At 32.0% G+C, this 18,916-nt stretch overlaps 1 protein-coding gene across 4 annotated transcripts in view; it reads right to left on the bottom strand.

The window, feature by feature from the left end:
- The window catches only part of LOC117182616 (disintegrin and metalloproteinase domain-containing protein 33), a 362,482-nt gene that overhangs the window by 91,305 nt on the left and 252,261 nt on the right, over positions 1 to 18,916 (bottom strand). For all 4 annotated transcript variants that reach the window (XM_033375720.1, XM_033375725.1, XM_033375731.1 and 1 more), the window contains exons 11-18: positions 14,220 to 14,389; positions 10,395 to 10,558; positions 10,006 to 10,176; positions 8,249 to 8,553; positions 6,504 to 6,623; positions 6,343 to 6,424; positions 1,886 to 1,981; positions 1,591 to 1,756 (exon numbers count right to left, since the gene is read on the bottom strand). In XM_033375720.1, the coding sequence (XP_033231611.1) occupies positions 1,591 to 1,756; positions 1,886 to 1,981; positions 6,343 to 6,424; positions 6,504 to 6,623; positions 8,249 to 8,553; positions 10,006 to 10,176; positions 10,395 to 10,558; positions 14,220 to 14,389 (1,274 nt within the window). The remainder of the gene's footprint in view (positions 1 to 1,590; positions 1,757 to 1,885; positions 1,982 to 6,342; positions 6,425 to 6,503; positions 6,624 to 8,248; positions 8,554 to 10,005; positions 10,177 to 10,394; positions 10,559 to 14,219; positions 14,390 to 18,916) is intronic.

Genomic DNA, 18,916 nt, shown 5'->3' with positions numbered 1-18,916 from the left:
AATCACTCATTTGGCGTCACTGTTGGATTAAATACAGCTTTTTAAATTTAGGATTCTACTGGTTTATCCAGTCAACAAGCAAAAATTACTGTTTCACCAGTGACAACTCACAATAGTGATCTAACCAGTGACTATTTCAATGTTTCGGTTTAAGAAAGTTCGTTTTCGCGTTTAGTGCTATATAGTATTGATCGAATAAATTATTTGGCGTCACTGTTAGATAAAATACAGCGTTTTTAACTTAGCATTATATTGGTTTATCCAGTCAACATCGGAAAATTACTGATTCACCAGTAATACCTCAAAATACTGATCTAACCAGTGAAAATTTCACTGTTTTAGTTGTAGGGAGCAATTCCAAATTTTGCTACCTCGGCCCACATAGCATCGTGTAATTGAAATAATTGAAGCACACAACGATAGAAAATATAATAAGAAATTTGGTCAAAAAGGGATGCAGAAGCGAAAATGCGCTCATTATCTTTTGATAGATAACGATCGTAACAGAACTATGGTACACCTCGTCTGAGGGGTATGAAATGATTTTTTCTAAAAATCGAAAACTTTTAAAAAGTCACATATTTCCCAAATGAATTATACATTATTCACATGCGATTTTAACAATATTTGAAATTTGATGAATTTAAAGAATGGAAATCGCCTATTTACTAGAAAGAAAACGCTTCAATATTTCACGGAGCCGTAACTAGAATCGAAATTTATCTCAAGCGGTGTTTTTTCCGGAAAACTTTCAAGGAAAGAGCTTGAACAAACTTCGCTGGCGATTCTCCTCTTTATCGATTTCCTCCTTGTAATAGAGTCGAGGAAATCTATGTTAAGGAAGGAGCACGTATATATTCTTCGATGGCCTCTGACCACGACCCGTTCAATAAGAGTGGATTTTACAAAAAAAGAAATAAAAATTCTGCCAAGGAGGAGAAAACTGATGTTCATAGAGAAGAACCAAATTGAGGTTCGAACAAGAAGGTTGAGAGCTCTCTGAATTTTTTAACTTTGATAAGAAGCTAAAGAAGACGGAGGTAAAAATTTAGGCTGCGAAAAAGCAGTGATACATTCAATACGATCTCGAGAATATTCGAAATTCTCTTGAAACATGTTCATGTGAATTCAAAACCTTATGGGCATCGAGAATTTCGAATACAAAATTTGGAGATTCTCTACTCGAAATCCAAAAATTATTGCGAAAAAATCTCGAGTTTTCTCGAAATCGTCTCGAATGCATCACTAACAAAGAAAAGAAAAGTGAGAACGGGCCTTTCAAAAACTGCCCCCCTGGTGGTCTGACGTACTTTTTAAATAGACCCAAAATGAAAAACTCGTTGCTAGAAAGAATAAAAATAGAAGCATAAACTAACCTTGCCTTCATTTTTTCACACCTAGCAAAAATCTAATTACGGCTCCGGTGTTTATAAATTCGACATCAGCTGAAATTATTTTTCATCGGATGCTTGTAAACGCACGTTTAAATTCAATCTTGATCAGCGGCTTCTTAAACCTAAATTTTATTGAACCTAGCTCAAAAGGACGATCGTATATGATCGTAAAAAAAGAATTGAAAATTTCGCTTACCGTAGGGGGTCTCTTTCTTGTCCAGTTTCATATCTGTGGTACTTGCATTACCGGGGGCGGCAGTGGTCGAAGTGGTAGAGGCTTCAGTTGGTATGGCCTGCTGTATTGAACAATCAGGACCAGTCCAACCAGGATTACAATAGCACTTGTTTATGTTGGTACAAACCTGATGGCGAGAAAAAAACAACTTTTCGAACTATTTCCAAAAAAAAAATCCTAAAACTTCAGAAGGCAAAACAAGTGGAGGTCGTTCCTGAAATGAGAGTCTTAAGATGAAATTATTGAGACGACTTACGCCATTTCCTGAGCATTCGTTGTTATTGTGATTGCTAGGACATTTTGATTGATCAACGTGAGGAAAGAGGCTCGTGCAAGTCTGATTAGTACAAATCTGAAAACAAAATGAGTCAGAATTTATTAGAGAGGATGTGAGGACCAGCGGCGGACTGGCGCGTGGGATAGCCGCTAACCCACGCCTCTTTTACTAGATGCCCCCCTAAGCATCTCAGCGCCCCCAGAAATAATTTTTCTCAAACAATAAGTCTTTCTAGAAGAATCCGATTTAAAATATTAGGAAAATTAATTATAGATTTACAGAAAAATCATTTTGTCATTTCAAAAGTTCTATTGAGGGCGTAGCCCAGTCCGTCGCTGATGAGGGCTGAAAACTAATGACACTAATAATTATGTGCAATCGCGAACGCATAAGGTCGACACGGACAACAAGGTAAACAATAAACATAGTTTGTGCTTTTACATAAATTGAAGGTAAATAAGGGCTTTGTTAATCATTAGATTATGTTGAGCCCGGAATTAAATTCATTAACTCTCCTCTTGTCGATAGGATTATGATAAATTCACGATCCCTTCGAAAAACGAATTTCCATAATCGGTTTTTAAATTTTGATCAATACACGCTTCAGATTTTCATTGACATTTTAAGAACTAAAGATAAATTTCATGCTCTTAAAAATTTCACAATATTTAAAAAAATGTTTACAAGATTTCAAGATATTTAAAGGGATTTCAAATGGCTTTCAGGATTTTATAATGATTCAGAAAATTACTAGAGATATCAAGTAATTTCGTCAAAGTGGAAAATGAGATTTTAAAGATCAGAATAAATTTGTAACGGTTCTAAGAGTCATTGCCTCTCATTTTATTGATGGGAAATGCCAACGTCACGACCCCGTCAAAACCAAATTTCCCTAATTGCTTTTTGAATTGTGATCAATGAACCCTACAGATTTGTCTTCGGATTTGAATATCAGGCCTCACAGTCCCTATGGTATAAAATAAAGGGTCCAAAGGGTGCTTTTTGTCGCGCTCATATGGTAATTCTTTCGCGCTGAAAGGGTAACAAATTCATAATAAATTCATAAAATTTTAGAAAAATTCAAAAGCATTCAAATGAATTTGAAAAAAAATTTAATATTTAAAAAATCCATTGATTTCTGTATAACTGGAATGAATTTACAGGAAATTAAGATAAAAGACAAGAAGTTGGTTGAATTAGCATAAAAATTGAAGGTGAATTTGAAGTAATTAAATAAATTTGAAGCAATTTGAAAAAACTTTACTGAATTCAGTAACTTAGAAATCAGCTTAGAAAAATTCAGGGCAATTCCATAAATTTGAAGAAATGCCTAAGAATTCAAGGTGAGGTTAATAGACTTCAGGATCAAGTTAATAAAAAAATTTAAGTATAATTAAGTAAAATTGGAAAGATTCAAATAAATTGAAAAAATTCAAGAGAATTCTAAAGAATTTAAAAGAATTCAGGGTGAATTCCAAGAAAATGGTAAAATCTTGAAATCTTTGAAATCCTACTAATTTCTGACACAAGGAGTGACTAATGATTACAAAAAAAAATTCAAGATAAAGTTATAAGAATTCAAATGAATTGAAGCAATTTTACAAATCGAAAAAAAATTGGTTTTTTTACTATAAATTTTAAGTAAATTTAGAAGAATTCAAAAGAAATCAGAAGGATTAGATTGAATTGATAAAAAAATAAAGCTGAATTTAAAAAGCAATAAAGTGAATTCAAAACTTAAAAAATATGGAAAAATTAGTTGCATTGAGTGAAATTGAGTTAACCTAGAGGAATTCAACAAAATTTATAAGAGTTTCGGAAAAATTAATAAGAATTCAGAGAAAATTTCAAATGAATTGCAAAAAATATTTGAAAATCTCTTCAAATCTTCAAAACACTTCAAAATCGCTCATACCGGTTGAAAAATTCTTTGAAATCCATTAAAATATTAAAATCTCTTAAAATGATTAAAGCCTCTGAGAATCTCTTGAAATTGTTTAAATCTTTTAAAAACTTCTTGGAATCTTTCGAAATACCCTGAAATATTTCAGTCTTTAAAAGCCTCTTAACTAGTAAAATAAATTTTAAAAAATGTTTGGGACCCTTTTAAAATTTTCTAAAATATTTAAAATTCTTTGATATCTTTTGAAAGCCCTTAAAACTTTTGAAAGCACTTAAAAATTCAAAATTCTATGTAATCTTTTAAAATAATCTAAATTATTTTAAATCCTTTGCATTTCTCATTTTGTTAAGCTCTTGAAAATGTAAAGGAATTTGGAAAAAATACGTTGAAATATTTAAAAATCTTAAACCATTTTATCAATTAATTCTCAGGATCAATTTATTAAAAAAATTTTTAAATAAAAAAATCCGTTGAATTCGGTAGAAAGAGTAAATTCATAGCAATTAAAGTGAATTAAAAAACTTCCAGTTAATTCATAAAATTCAAGAGAATTCCAAATCTATTCAAATCTTTAAAACCCTACAACCAATCTTTCAACCGAAACAAATTTTTCAAACAAATAAGATAAGTTTTGAACCAAAAAACTGAACTTTCAACTAAAATGATGAATCTTCAATACAAAAAATTTATTTTAACCAAATAGGTGAGTTTTTAACCAAGAACGTAATTTTTTTTACCAAAAGAGACGATTTTTCAACAAAATACATGCATTATTAACTAAAAGTGATAAATTTGCAATGAAAAATAAAATAGTTAAATCTCAGTTTATAACAATAATTTTCAAGGAAAACAATTAATTTACTAGTAAAATTATAAATCTTCAACCAAAAAGATTAATTTTCGACGGAGAAATTCCAATTTTTAACTCAAAATAAGATAAATGTTATATTTTAAACCAAAGGTGAACTAGTAAATTTTCAGTAAAAATATTCAATTTTAACCGATAATGACGAATTTTCAACGAAATATTGGTCCAGTTTCAATCTAAAAAATATAAGTTAAAAATAAATTTAAAAAATGTGTACTAAAATAATAAATCTTCAAAAAAGAAATGAGTTTTTGACTTAATAGATGATTAATCAACTAAAAATATGAATTTTCGACTAAAAAGATGAATTTAAACAAAAATCAACTAAAAAGTTGAATTTATAACCAAAAATATTAATTTTCATATAAAAAGATGAATTTTGTACAAAGAAGGGACGAATTTTCAACCACGAAAATTAATTTTCTACAAAAAAAATGACAAAATACGATCTTTTTCAGTCGAATAGTTAAATTTTCAACTGAAAACGATAATTTTTCAACCAAAAATCGAATAGAAAAAGAAGATTATCCTACAAAAAAGGACGAATTTTCAACCAAAAAGTTAATTTTTCAAACATGAACATTAATTTTCTATAAAATACACGAATTTTCAACTGAAAAAAATTAATTTTGAGCCAAAAAATTGAATTTTATCATTTTTAGTTACAGAAATTATTTTCATCCGACAAGCCAAGAATTTTCAATATAATAGTTCAGTTTTTAACAAATAGGGAAAAATAATTTTTACGTAAAAAATGAATTTTCCATGAAATAGTTTGATTTTCAGCCAAAGAAATATATTTTTCACTAATAATTTTAATGTTTTACTAAAAAAAGGCACTTTTTTAACTAAATCTATGTATGAATTTGCAGAAAAATAGGTGAATTTTTAAATTGTGAATTTTAAATTGATCATGAAATAACTGAATATTTATAAATGTTAAAACAAAATTTCCAATCAAGCATAAAGAAAAATTTTCAACATAATAAATCATTTTTCTACCAAAGAAATAAATTTTTAACCAAAATTATGCATCTTTCACCCAATGAAATGACTTCTTAACCACGAACATTAATTTTCTGTGAAAAAGTTGACTTTTGACAAAATACATAAATTTTTCACCAAACAATTAAATTTTCAACTATTAAAAATCGTTTTCAACCAACAAGATGAATGTTCTCCTAAAAAGATGAATTTTCATAAAAATAAATGAATTTTGAACTAAAAAAAGTAGCTTTCAAACACAAAATGGAATTTTTTTCTAACTAATTTTATTTTTATGTATTACATATAGTTTGGATGTGTTTACATTTCATGTTATCTTCTGCCTTATTTTATTTTTCAAAATTGTAAATTTATTGTAAAAATTGATTTGAAAATGGCGCGTTTTACATTACTTCTGGTTCCGATTTAATCGTAGCCAATCAAAACAGTGGGAAGTTGTTACACAACTCTATCTAGAAGATCTCTAGGCAGACCAATCCCAAATTTTCACAAACATCAAATTTTGCGATTTTGGAAATTTTAGGAGATTTTAAAAAAAGGTCAAAAGATTCTAGCATTATTCGAACGATTTTACATAATTTCAAATAATTTAAAAAGATTTTGCTATGATTCAACCTTTTACAACAATTAGGGAAAAATTATTGTAATTTTTAAACTCACCAAATTATCCCCACAAGATGTTCCATCGCGAACTAATCCTAAGGCTGGCATTTCGGACCCTTCGACCCTTACTGTCGTAGCTCTGTAACAATTATTTTATTTTCAATCTCCATTCTGAAGAAAAAAAACTTTTCCGATGATGTCCTAATTCATTCACTTACTTGCACTCAATTTGCTGCCCTTTGATAGAAATAATTGTAGTGGAAAACAAGTCATTCAATCCATTCGTGACCGGCTTAACATTTCCATTCTTGCATTGTAAGGAGCCACAGCGAACATTCCTGCAACATATAGTAGACCTGATGATATCACTCTATTCAGGAAATACTCATTATGTAAATTAGGACTCGAAGGAGTTTTCTAGAGAGAAAATTCCGGAGGGAAAGTTCAACCAACCAAAATAAAACGAGAGATTGCTGTGCCAAAAGAGACGTTATAAGTGTGTATTCTTAAATGAAAACTGACAAGTTGTTAGTCCTTTGAAAGGGAACTTATCGATTGCGAAAGGTGCTAATGAAGTACGTAAGCAGGTCGAACCCCTCTTTGTGTAAGATCTTATCATTTTCTCCCCATCGTAACGAGATCGAGTCTTTTGTGAAAGGCGATGGAGCGATAAGGATGCGTCAACTGATTAAAAGCCAATCAGGTCAACGCTCATCTGCCTTGGAATTATTATGCAGCAGCTTTTAATTATTCAGAGACTCTTGTGATCGTAATTTCAATTACTATCATTTGGCATGAAGTTCAGCTGGAGAAAAAAACGTGGAAAAAAGGTTTGTGAAATAGGAAGTCGGCCCAGTCAATGACTCATTTGGCCCGCAACAAGACCTAAACATTCTAAATCGCTAGAATATAATTATTATAATTTGGATCTATCAATGGCTAGAAGAAAGTCTCGAGGAAAGTTTTTTGAAGCATGGAGTCGTCTCAACCGATCGCCCAATACAAGGAATAAAAATTCCCTGAAGGTCTCAAATCTTCAAATCCTCGAAGCATCTGAATTGGGAGTGGATGACCTAGAAAACCCCTGCTCACAATTCTGCATTGAAAATCGTCACAAATGCTAGATATTTTTTCTTGAAACCCGATCCCTGAATTATCCTTGACAAAACTGCGAATTTCCCACTTTTTCCAATTAATTTATCTCTCCAATTTCTCTGATTTTTAGAAAAATACCCGGAATACCATCGCTGGAATTCTATACAATCACTAAAATTTTGTACCAAATCTAGCTAGAAAAAAATTGAAAAAAATATTTCTGAAATAGGAAATTTACCAGATCAACCGATAAAATAAATGAAAATTTCCTGAAGTATTCGAGTCTCGATTTCTCTCACCTAATAGATAACATTTTAGCATCTCAATCTAATTCGAGGCGAAAAATACAAATCCAAAAATGGTCTTATCCTTGAAATTCGCAAAGCTCCAAAACTGGGAGCTTTCGCAGTAATAAACTTCGTAACATATCCTGTTAATATTTGTTAATGAAACTCAATGCCAGAACCGACCTTAGTAAAACTACGAATGAAATTCCAAAGGAGTGCAATTTCTACAATTACTATCATTTGTTTTGAACCCTCAGTTAACTTGAGACAAAATATTATGAACCAGGAACTTTTGAGATCCAAACCGATCCTCTAATACAACAATGATAATTTCCAGAAGCTCTGGAATATAGATTTCTCTCATCTAAGAGCTGACGGTTAGAAACTAAGCCCAAGGAGATGCTATAAATACAAATTTAAATAACGTCATTATCCTTGAGACCCACGAAGCTCCAAAAGTTGGAGAAGCTAATCTAGGAAATCCATGCCCCTCGAGGTTGTCTAGCAATAAATTTCATCTATTGGTCATCTATTTGCCGATAATCTAGTGGGCTGGCGGATGTAACACCTGAATTACGTACTCTGGCTCGCACTTGACGTAGTGACCGGAACTGTCGGTGCCACAGTGGCCGTTGATCGATCCCTTGGAATTGAACTGCTCGAAGCACTGCTTATCAGCGGCTACCCCGCCGTAGCCCCAGACTTGCTCGCACTGCATATCCAGAGCCGGGCAGAATCCGTTGAAGCAGTAGCCGTTATTGTTGTAGCATGGGTTTCCGTTCTTCTTGTACACATCCGGTGGGCACTGGCCCGTCTCGCCCGAACAAGCTTCCGGTAAGTCACACTCATTGGTCGATTCCCGGCAAACGACTCCTCGTGCCCGCAACTGCAACAAAAGGACAATGCATGTCATTAACTCCAGAGCAATCCAACTCAATTATCGACTCTGCCACAGAGCAAAGTGCCGGAGGTCAGAAGCTAGCTCTGAAAGATAGACCTCATCAATATTCTATTTCAAACCTGCGTGTTTAAAAGGGTACCTGTGAAACCTATACATGGAAAATATATCCTGAATTACTATTCCAGACGTCCACATTTTACAAGACTCATCCAAAAGTTTTGAAGGACTTATCAAAATCCAATCATGATGTAATCAACTCTTACCACTCGACAAATCCAATTCGAATCTTAAGGGACTTCGTTTACATAGCACTCGCACGGGTTTTCATTTCACGGACAAGTTCCTTAAAATTTTTGTCTAATATTTTAGTCTAAGAGAAGGCTAATCAAATTACAATTACAAGGTGGACCAGTTTTTTCTTTGAGCGACGCTTCTATTGTAATTCCGTTCACCCTGCGCCAAACGTATTATAATTGCACTTTTATAAATATTTATTAAAAGAGAAATTTTACTAAAAACCAAAAGATAGGATTAGTTCACTTGGCCGCATTCATAATTTTCTGGAGAAAATTTTGTTCACTTGTGTTTCACTCTTAAAGGTGACCTACTATACAGAAGGATACTTTGGCAATTAAGAACTCTAAGTCTAAGACAGTAGTGGTATCTTTTTAATGAGATTAAATCGTTGATACAAAATACTATTTTTCCTAGATCTAGTTGATACCTTCGTTATAAGTATGTTTATAAGCCAGTGAAATATATAGTTTTAAACCCCGTACAAGTTAGATACGAACTCGGTAATTGTAATTCCAATAAAAAAGTACCTTTATACGTTTTCAATTGTGAATAATCTGCGAGTTCCTGATAGAATGTTGAAGAACGTGAGAGAATCCCGAGCGTTTAATTGATTCGTAACGAATTCGGCAACCTGAGCGATTGGAGGGACCTTGCTGTAAGTTTTCTCACATCTGGCAGGAAAACTAGGGGTAACGTTCTCACTCCTCACCTTTGCTCTGGATTTTTGTCAGACTGGATTGGGCTGGATGCCAATCGTTATCCTCTCCGTTTGAACGAATAGTAATTGTTTGGAATTGGTGTCGAACAAGGAAATAATATTCTTTGTTTCAAGTTGACAAGCAACGTGATGCCAGATCTAATCAACTGTCGACCACGTGTCTTTCAAATCAGAAGCCATTATCAAACCAAAACTTTTTTCACACATTCTTGTATTTGGATCACTAACGATAAAATCTTTCTTAATGTCGAGTCAGCTTCGATTTAGATTTTAAAATCTTAAATACAAATCTATTTTATAAAGTTTAAATGAATTTAATTTGTATCTTAAGACCAGAACTTATACAAGTCAATTTTAAATATTCCTTTCGTAAAGTTGGAAAGAGCTAAAGATCAATTTAGAAAATAAAATAAAACAAGTACCTTGCAGTCGCTGCAGCAAGGACCAGAGGCGCATTCGGCTTCACTGGTAAGTTTGCAAGTGATAGGATCGCAGCACGGATCGAGTTCATGACATTCGTCGATAGTGCCGCAGTCACATTGCTCCCCATCGTCGATTACCCTGTTTCCGCATGTACGTGTATCAACTTGCAACTGCAATTTGACAAAAAGTCACCTTAGTAGAATGGAAGATCCCCTATAATTTCGTTTCGCTTCCTCGCAATTTTACGTTCAGAGTTAATGGAATATAAGAGGGGCCATGACAAAAAGGCGGAAATCGACTTAGCGATTCCATTTTAACTGCAAATAGGATTCCCACCCGAAGAAGCGAAACATCCGGCGAATATAATTAGAAACTCGTGAACACTTACCTCGTTTGGTTTGTTCAATAGGCACATACCGTTGCCGCTTTTCAATGCCCCTGCATAATCCGATTTGCTACAATCGGAAAATTTGTAGGGCTGTACATTTTCTAGACCGACAATAGACTGTGCCATGATACACCCGTGCCAGTCCCGGCAGAAGCATTCTTCTCCTAAAACATTAAAAAATTTCAGTTAATTCACTAAGCCAATGCTAAAAAATTGGCGACACGTATTGCTGTGAAAATTTTATCCGTCATTAGCTTTGTAGAAACAATGTTTGGCAAGCTGAAGAAACGCTTACGTCACTCCACGTAATCGGAAACTACTCGAGAGTAATAGAGTATCGCGAACTGCATTCATCTTGACCTCGTTAACGACCGTCGGAACGAAAAAATTATCACGAGTTTTACTCCAGGGAAGCAAGTTTCATCTTGTTGAGACAAGTCGAAGGTTTTGAAAGAGTGATTGATTTGTTCTGATTCTCTGTGGCGTAAAAATCTATCTACCAGAAGTACGTCGATATTGATCCGTCATTCCCGATTGCATAACAATGCAAATACGCGACAACCCTTATCCATTATTCATTCTTAAAGTTGTTCAAGTTTTCTAGAGTTTGCATTACAATCTGGCTCCCTTTTAATTGTATTCCGGTAAATGCATTGCTCTTAACGAAGAAATTAAACGCATTTCTGTTGTTTGTCGTCTATCCGGAATTCGTCCCCTTCCCTTAACGACGCCACATCTGTGAAATCGTCTCGGCCGTTTCTGTGCTTTTACGATCAACTTACTTCACCAAGGAGTAAATTTTGCCCATTTTGTTTAATGAGGGAACGGCGCACTTGTAGCGTTTAAGGGCAGTTACTGTTGAAAAGAGATAATCGATACCACTTTCCAAACTTTATAGCTTTCGACAGAATTGTTTTTGGAGTTTCGTTTCTCATAAGATACATTCAGAATAAAGCTATGGGAATTAGGTTTACCTCTTTTCGAGCACAATACCTATTATTGAAACGTTTTTAAGGCTATTTATACTGAAGAGAGTGTTTCATACGTTTTCTTTAGTGTTCGGTTTACAGCTACTCAGACGTAAGATATTAGAGTGTCTTTCAAAACTGTTGAGAAACTACAAAATGTAATTTTAGGGGGAAAATGTATCGGATTCTCCCAATAAATAATTCTTTGGTGGAATTTGACGAAACTCCAGGGAATACAATCGAAGTAACGGATATCGATCAAAATAAATTGAATTCAAACTTAAAGTGAATTGGACGGAATAAAGGATGGTTTCATTCCGCGGCAATAAATAGGATTAAATATTTCTACTAGAATTGGATGGAAGGATATGAATGGCAAAGTAATCTCCACATTTAATAGGAATTGGTGGATCGCAACAGGACTAAATTTTAACTAATAAAAATGAGTTTTTAGTGAATTCCACGCAATTTAATTGATCACGATAAAATCCAGTGAAACTGAATACATTTGAATCGGATTACGCAGAATTGAATACGATATCATATAATTAAGTTGAATTTAACGGTCTGAAAGGGAAGAGAAGTAATTTAAAGGAAGGATTAGGAATTTGATGAAATTCCATTAAATTTATCGAGATTTAATAAGAATCAATGCATCTAAACAAAACTGAATTGAACTAATGAAAATAAGTGTATAGTAAATTCAACGGAATCAAATCAAGCGTCATGAATAAAAATGACACCAAATGGAATCGAAGATAATTCCGCAGAATCGAATAGGATATTATACATATAAGTAGAATTGGACGAAATGAAATTAATGGCAAAGTAATTCGAATGAAGTTGAGAGATTTGACGGAATTAAATGCAAAACAATTTGTTAAAAAATGCGAGAAAAAATCAATAAGTGCAACATTCTATTCAACTGAAAACACTAGATAAAGTGTTTCCACCTGTTTTTACGTATTTAATTTTTGACGTATTACAAATAAACTATCGGAGGGTATAGAATTTATACCCGAATTGATTTAAATTCATATCTTTATCAAAGAAATGTGTTTAAACGTTGGATAAATTGAACAGAATTAAAGTCAAACGCAATGTTCTTATGATCAAACAAATTAAACCTCACGTTGAAAAAATATATTGTTTAACTACAAAACGCACTAAACTAAAAGATAATTTTTATTGCAATGAAGTATAAGTGATCTGAAAGTGTAAATTTCGAGGGCCATGTAGAATTTGGATTTATCGGAATGATTTTCTCTTGGCAGTTTGCTTTCATAAAGTTCCAACTTTAGCATGTAGATTAATTTTGGAATGATGTGCCTGTCTTTCCAGCTCAGGATTTTACTTTTTTTATTGAGTTATTGCAAATTTAATTAAACCGCTTTCCATTTGAACTCTAATTAGCAACATCAGCATGTGAAATAATTTTAAATTGATTGGGATTCTATCCAGATTCGGTTTTTTTGTCTGCTCTGAATTAGGATTTAACCAGACTGCTTTCTGTTTGCACCTTATTAATCAACTTTAATTTGCGGATTCATTTAGGAATTATTGTGGTTTCTTTCCGAATTCGACATTTTTTTGGTCCGGGCAGATTTCGGATTTTTTCGGAGGAATTCGATCTACACTTTTATTTTATGTCGCTGTAACTTTAACTTCGGTATTAATTTAAGATTAGTTTGGTGTCTTTCCGGTACGGTATTTTACTTATTTCTATACTGGTTTGGAATTTAGTCAGACTTTTTTCCCTTTGCACTTTAGTTAGCAACTCTAACTTGCGGATTAATTGCGGATTTATTGGGAGGTTGCTCAGGAATCGAAATTTTTTTCCGGGCCGATTTCAAATTTCACTGCAGGTTATCTCATCTGAGCTTTAATTTCATGAACTTGCAACTTTAACTTGGTAATTAGTTTCAGATTCATTTTGAACCTTCTATTTCGGCATTTTACTGTTTTCCTGGCTGATTTCAAATTTCACCAGGCGCTTTTTCGTTTGCATTCTAATTAACAACTTCAGCATGAGGATTAGTTTCTGATTGATTGGGATTTCATCCAAAGTCGATATGTTTGACCGAACATATTTTGGATTACACCGAAGAATTATTACATCTGCACTTCAATTTCAGGACGTTGCAACTTTATCTTGGGAATTAATTGATGATTTGATTGATTTATTTTTGGTTTGGTATTTTATTCTCTTCCAGACTGATTTCAGGTTAAACTATACTGTTTTCTGTTTACACTTCTATTAGCAACCCTAAGTTTCGGATTATTTTTTAATTGATTGGGGTTTGCTGGTCAGTCGACATTTTGGTCCGGGAAGATTTCGGATTACATAAAAGGATATTCCATCTGCAATTTAATTTAACTGGGTGGTACTATTAACTTGGAAAATGTTTTCGATTTGATTTTGCATCTTCTCGACTCGGAATTCTAATGTTCTTTCCGAATTATTTCGGACTAAACTAGATTTCGGATCTAACTAGATGAGTTACTGAAAACTCTTGAACATTATTCAAATAGCATTGCAATTAAAGTTCAAGCAAGCAAACGGCGCGCATTTTATTCAATACCTCTGAACAAAACTTTTGTTTAACAATCAATAAAACACCAATGAACTTTAAAAATCTTATAGATCTATCTGCTCCTTTTAACAATCCGCTGACATTTTCTTCGGATGAGTTTTAGCTCACCAAACTCGAGGATATACTCTACTTTTATACAGGTTTAAATATCCTGGCTTATGACTAAGATAAAAAAGCCATGTGTAATCTACTGGTTCTAAACGAAGATTCTTCAACCAAGCGTGTTTTGTTTCACATGAATAAGTCGTTTGTTCCATACTTACTTCCGTCATCATGGCCCATTCCGATGTTATGTCCGATCATGTGAGCCATTGTACCAGCCAGCAGATGTGGTTCATAGGCGTTGAGATCCACACTAATTCCTACGGATCGTTGACTACAAACGGTCTCCGGCACAGCCATTCCCGATTCGCCACCTTGGAAAGTCTCACCCCTGAAAGCAGTGAAAAATTGCACTGAGAAAAAGATAATTTTACGGCAACAAAGTAATGTTGTTGAACAGTTTTGGTTCGTTTTCAAAAACTTTTTGGTGATCGCTCTAGCGGACTTTGTCAAAGGAATTTCTACTATAATAATGGTTTGGTTTACAAAAATATGGGTAATTCAAACAAATATATTTGTTCAATAGGTAAACTGTTTTGTTGTGTCCAGATCAAACTTTTTTGGTGCGTAACAAACGTTTCGGTTGGATCAAACAAAACGGTCTAACAAAATAATTTGGTCGGCTCAGTCAAACGGTTTAATTGCTTCTTAAGCAACCTACAAAATTGTGTGGGAAGACCAAACTTTTGTTCGAATAACCAAAAATTTTTCTGAGTGTGAGAAACTGAGGATGCTATACAAGACTTTGTCTGGTACAACGACTAAATTCTGCCTTCTCTGTTACCAAGTCCACAATGCATATCTTAATGAGATCTCGCTCCAACTTGGACTTTCAGACTCCAAGAAGATGGAGTCTAACTTCAATGACAAAATTCTGCGAAGGAGCAAACTTCTGATAAAGTTCGGTTTGTTTGATATCACAGCACAAAGTTTAAGCAGACACGCTTTTTTCGAATCTTGAACCCACTTTGCTCCACATTATTCCGGATATAAGAAAGAATGTCGGCAACTGGTATACTGTCAAGTGGGGTATTACCATCCCTTCGAAATATACTGAGTTTTATTTTATGAGACTGTGTAGAGTCGACCTTAAAAGTTAAGGAATCTGGTCATCTTTTGAAAGAGGAAAACCAATATTTTATTTATAAACTAAGACTAGAAATTTTAATTGCTGAGATTCTTTATAAAAATTGCATATTTCGTTGACCAGATTTTAACTTCGCGGTGGTTAATTTTGTTTACAAAATAAATTCTGGAATTTTCAAAAAGCGGTAGAAGGAATCAAATGTTTCAAAACATCTCAAAAAACTTTTTAATTAGGTTTATACTGCCTCGCAAAAAATAAAGCGCTGACTATATTTGAAATTCTTCCCCTAAATCGCAATTTTTTCCATTTAAATATTTTTGAAGCAAATACGATTATAGAGACAAAAAAATTCCAGTTACGGCTCTCTTGATCTGCATGGCAGTAAAATGTGCTTTTTGAAACAACATCGATTAGAGCTGAATCTCAAAAATAATATTAATCGTTATATAAATATTTTTTAATTTAATTTCTTTTTAGAAATAAACAATAAAGAATATTACTATTATATTAGTCAAATTTTTAAATTAATTTGATCATTTATTTCTTTGCAGAAATTAAAGAAGGAATCGATTTTTTGTTTCATTACTGACAAGACGCCTTATTTTCGAGGGTGAATGTACAGGTTGTATAAGCTTAATCCCCAAAGAACGGACATCTAGTTTTCCAGACCCCTGATTTTATTTGGGAAATAATTCTCTCGGGTTTCTTGGAACTTGGGGTTCTTATTGAACATTATTTGAATCTTAATTCGAAAATGTATAAAAATATCAGACTTAAATTAATATGAAAAATGAAATATTGATTATTGTTCGTAAAACTAGCAATATTTTCGAAAATTTATAATTTGATTTCAAAGACGCCGAATTCAAACTTATACTTTCTAAATACTTTTTTCAGCGTAAGGTTACTTCAAGGTACTTTTCTGCTTGTCCAGAAACATTCTCTTTTACCACGAAAATTTTTAATTCAGTTTTCAAAATATAAAACTCTTTCATTTTAAAGATTTATAATTCAAAGTTCTATAATTTCGAAATTAAAATTGAAAACTCTTCAATTTGGAAATAAAAGATTGCATATTCCCTAATTTTTAGTAAAAACATTTTTTTAATATGCAACTTTGAAATTTTCTTGGTACAGTTCGATTTTAAAGATTTTCAATTGAAATTCTTTTTATTTTAACGATTCACAGTTTAAAATGATGTAATTTTAACGATTCATAGTTTTAAATTACTTAATTTTAACGATTTGTAAACAAAAACTAGAATATTTTAGGGATTTTAAAGACCAAAAGTGAAATATTTTCAATACTAAATAATCCTAATTAAAACAATTTTTTATTCAAATCACAAAAAATGCAAAATTTTTAATGATACCATTTTTAAGTGGCATAATTTTTAACTGTAAATTAGGAATGGTGAAAAGTTTTAAATTTTTCAAATCACCAATTAAAATTTTAACAATTTGAATTTAAAATTGGTCAATTTTGAATATTTCATGCGTATCATAGAACATGGTGCATTTTTTAATGCTTTGTTTGGAATAGGTCAATTTAAATGATTTTAAATTAAAACTCATTAAATGTTATAGATTTACAATGGTAAATTCCTTTAATTTTAATATTTGCAATATTAAATACTCTTCAATATTTTATGTCTATAAAATGAAATTCTGCAATCTTGAATTATTTTTTGGGAATAGTTCAATTTTGAAGATCTAAAATTGAAATGCATTTATTTTCACAGATTTTTAATGAAACAATTCTTTAATTGTTAATATTTGCAGTATAGAAGACAGTTCATTATTGAAATCTTCTTAATTCTTCCAAATTCGCAGATATGCCTAAAATCCTACAAAATTATTTAAATTATCTAAATTACTCTAATTCGTAAAATTTTTAGAATTCTAAGGGCTTAATAAATGCAAAAGACTTTAAAACAAAGCAACAAATGCAGAACAACTTAGAAAAATTAAAAAAATTCTATCAATTCAGGCAAATGTTCAAGAAATTCCGAATATTCGTGAGCTTCAGTATATTTAAAGATTACGGAGAATTCACAATAATTATAAGAATTTAAAGGAATCGAAAAATTCCAAAAATTTCCGGAATTCATAATATTCAAGAATTTCAGGAAATAAGAGGAAATAAAAAAATTCAGAATATTGAAAGAATTTAGAAAGTTTAGAGTATTTAGAGATTTCAGGGAACTAAAGTTCAAGAAATTCGTTATTCAATGATTACTAGGAATTCGGAAGAATTTAAGGAATTCAAGGACTACAGGGAAATCGTAATGTTCAAGCAATTTTAAGTATTTCAGATTATTCAAAAAATTAAGAGAATTAAGGATATCCAAGGAAAGAGAATTCGAGGAATTTTATGAATTCCGAACATTAAAGGAATTGAGAGAATTCCAAATATTAAAAAAATTTCGAATATTCATAAAATACAGGTTATTCAAGGAGAGCAGGGAATTCAGCAGAATTGTAGGATTGCAGGGGATTTCGAGAATTTGTAGAATGCACGCAATTCGTCATATTTAAGAATTCCAGAAAATTAAAAGTTATCAAGGATTTCTAAAAATGCAGAGAAATCAAGAATTTCTGAGAATTCAGCGAAGTCAAGAATTTCTGTGAATTCGTGGAATTTAGAGAAATTAGAATATTTAAGAATTTAGATCATTCAGAATCTTTAGGATATTCGTGGAATTCCGAATATTCAAGAAACTGAAGCATTTTAGTAAATTTAAAGAATTTCAGGGATTTTAGAACGTTGAGTCAATTTATGAAATTCAGAGAATTCAAGAAATGCAGCGAATGCTGGGAAATTTCAGGTGATTTAGAAAATTCAAGGAATGTTACGAATTCCGAATATTAAAAGAATTCAGAGAATTCCAAATATTCCAAAAATTTCGAATATCCATGGAATACGGCGTATTTATGGATTATAAGGAATTCATAAGAATTGCAGGAATTTAGAGGATTCAGAAAATTCATAGAATTTGCGCAATTCATAATACTCAAGGATTCCAGGAATTCGGAAGAAGTTGAGGAATTAAAGGAATTTCAATTATTCAAGGAATTTCCAGAAATTTAGTATAATTAGGCATTTTAGAAAATTCAGAGAAGTTAAGGATTTCCGTGAATTTAAGGAATTCAGGATATTCAAAATAGTCAAAAAAATTTAATAATTCAGAATATTCAAATTCAAGAGTATACATGAAATTCAGGAAATGCTGAATATTTCATAAATTAAAGGGTTGTAGTAAATTCAGAGAATTTTAGGGATATCACAGCATTCAGGGAATTTAAGAAACTTACAGAACTTAAGAAGTGCTGCAAATTTCAAGGGGTTCAGAGATTTCAAGGAATTTTAGGAATTGGGAATATTCAAGAAATTCAGGAAATTTCGAAAATTTATAGAATTCCAAATATTTATGAGATACAGGATGTTCAAATATGACAGGTATTTTAGAAGAATTGAAAAAATTCATGGATTTAGAGGATTCAAAGAATTTCCGGAATTCAGAATATTCAAGGATTTTACTAAATTCAGAGAAATCAAGGAATTCCGTAAATTGATGACAATAAGGTGATTCAGAATATTCAACGAATTTAGAAAATGCAGTATGTTCAAGAAATGCAGGGAATTAACAGGAACTCAGAGAATTCGGAATTTTCAAGGAATTGAAGGATATGAGTAAATTTAGAGAATTTCAGAACTTAAAATCAATTATAGGAGTACACAATATTCAAGGAATTTAAATATTTTCAAGA

Source organism: Belonocnema kinseyi, chromosome 1 (genome assembly GCF_010883055.1).
Source record: "Belonocnema kinseyi isolate 2016_QV_RU_SX_M_011 chromosome 1, B_treatae_v1, whole genome shotgun sequence".
In the NCBI taxonomy this organism is placed as follows: domain Eukaryota; kingdom Metazoa; phylum Arthropoda; class Insecta; order Hymenoptera; family Cynipidae; genus Belonocnema; species Belonocnema kinseyi.
Note: the sequence above shows the minus strand (reverse complement) of the source record. Positions and strands in the feature narration are given on the sequence as shown.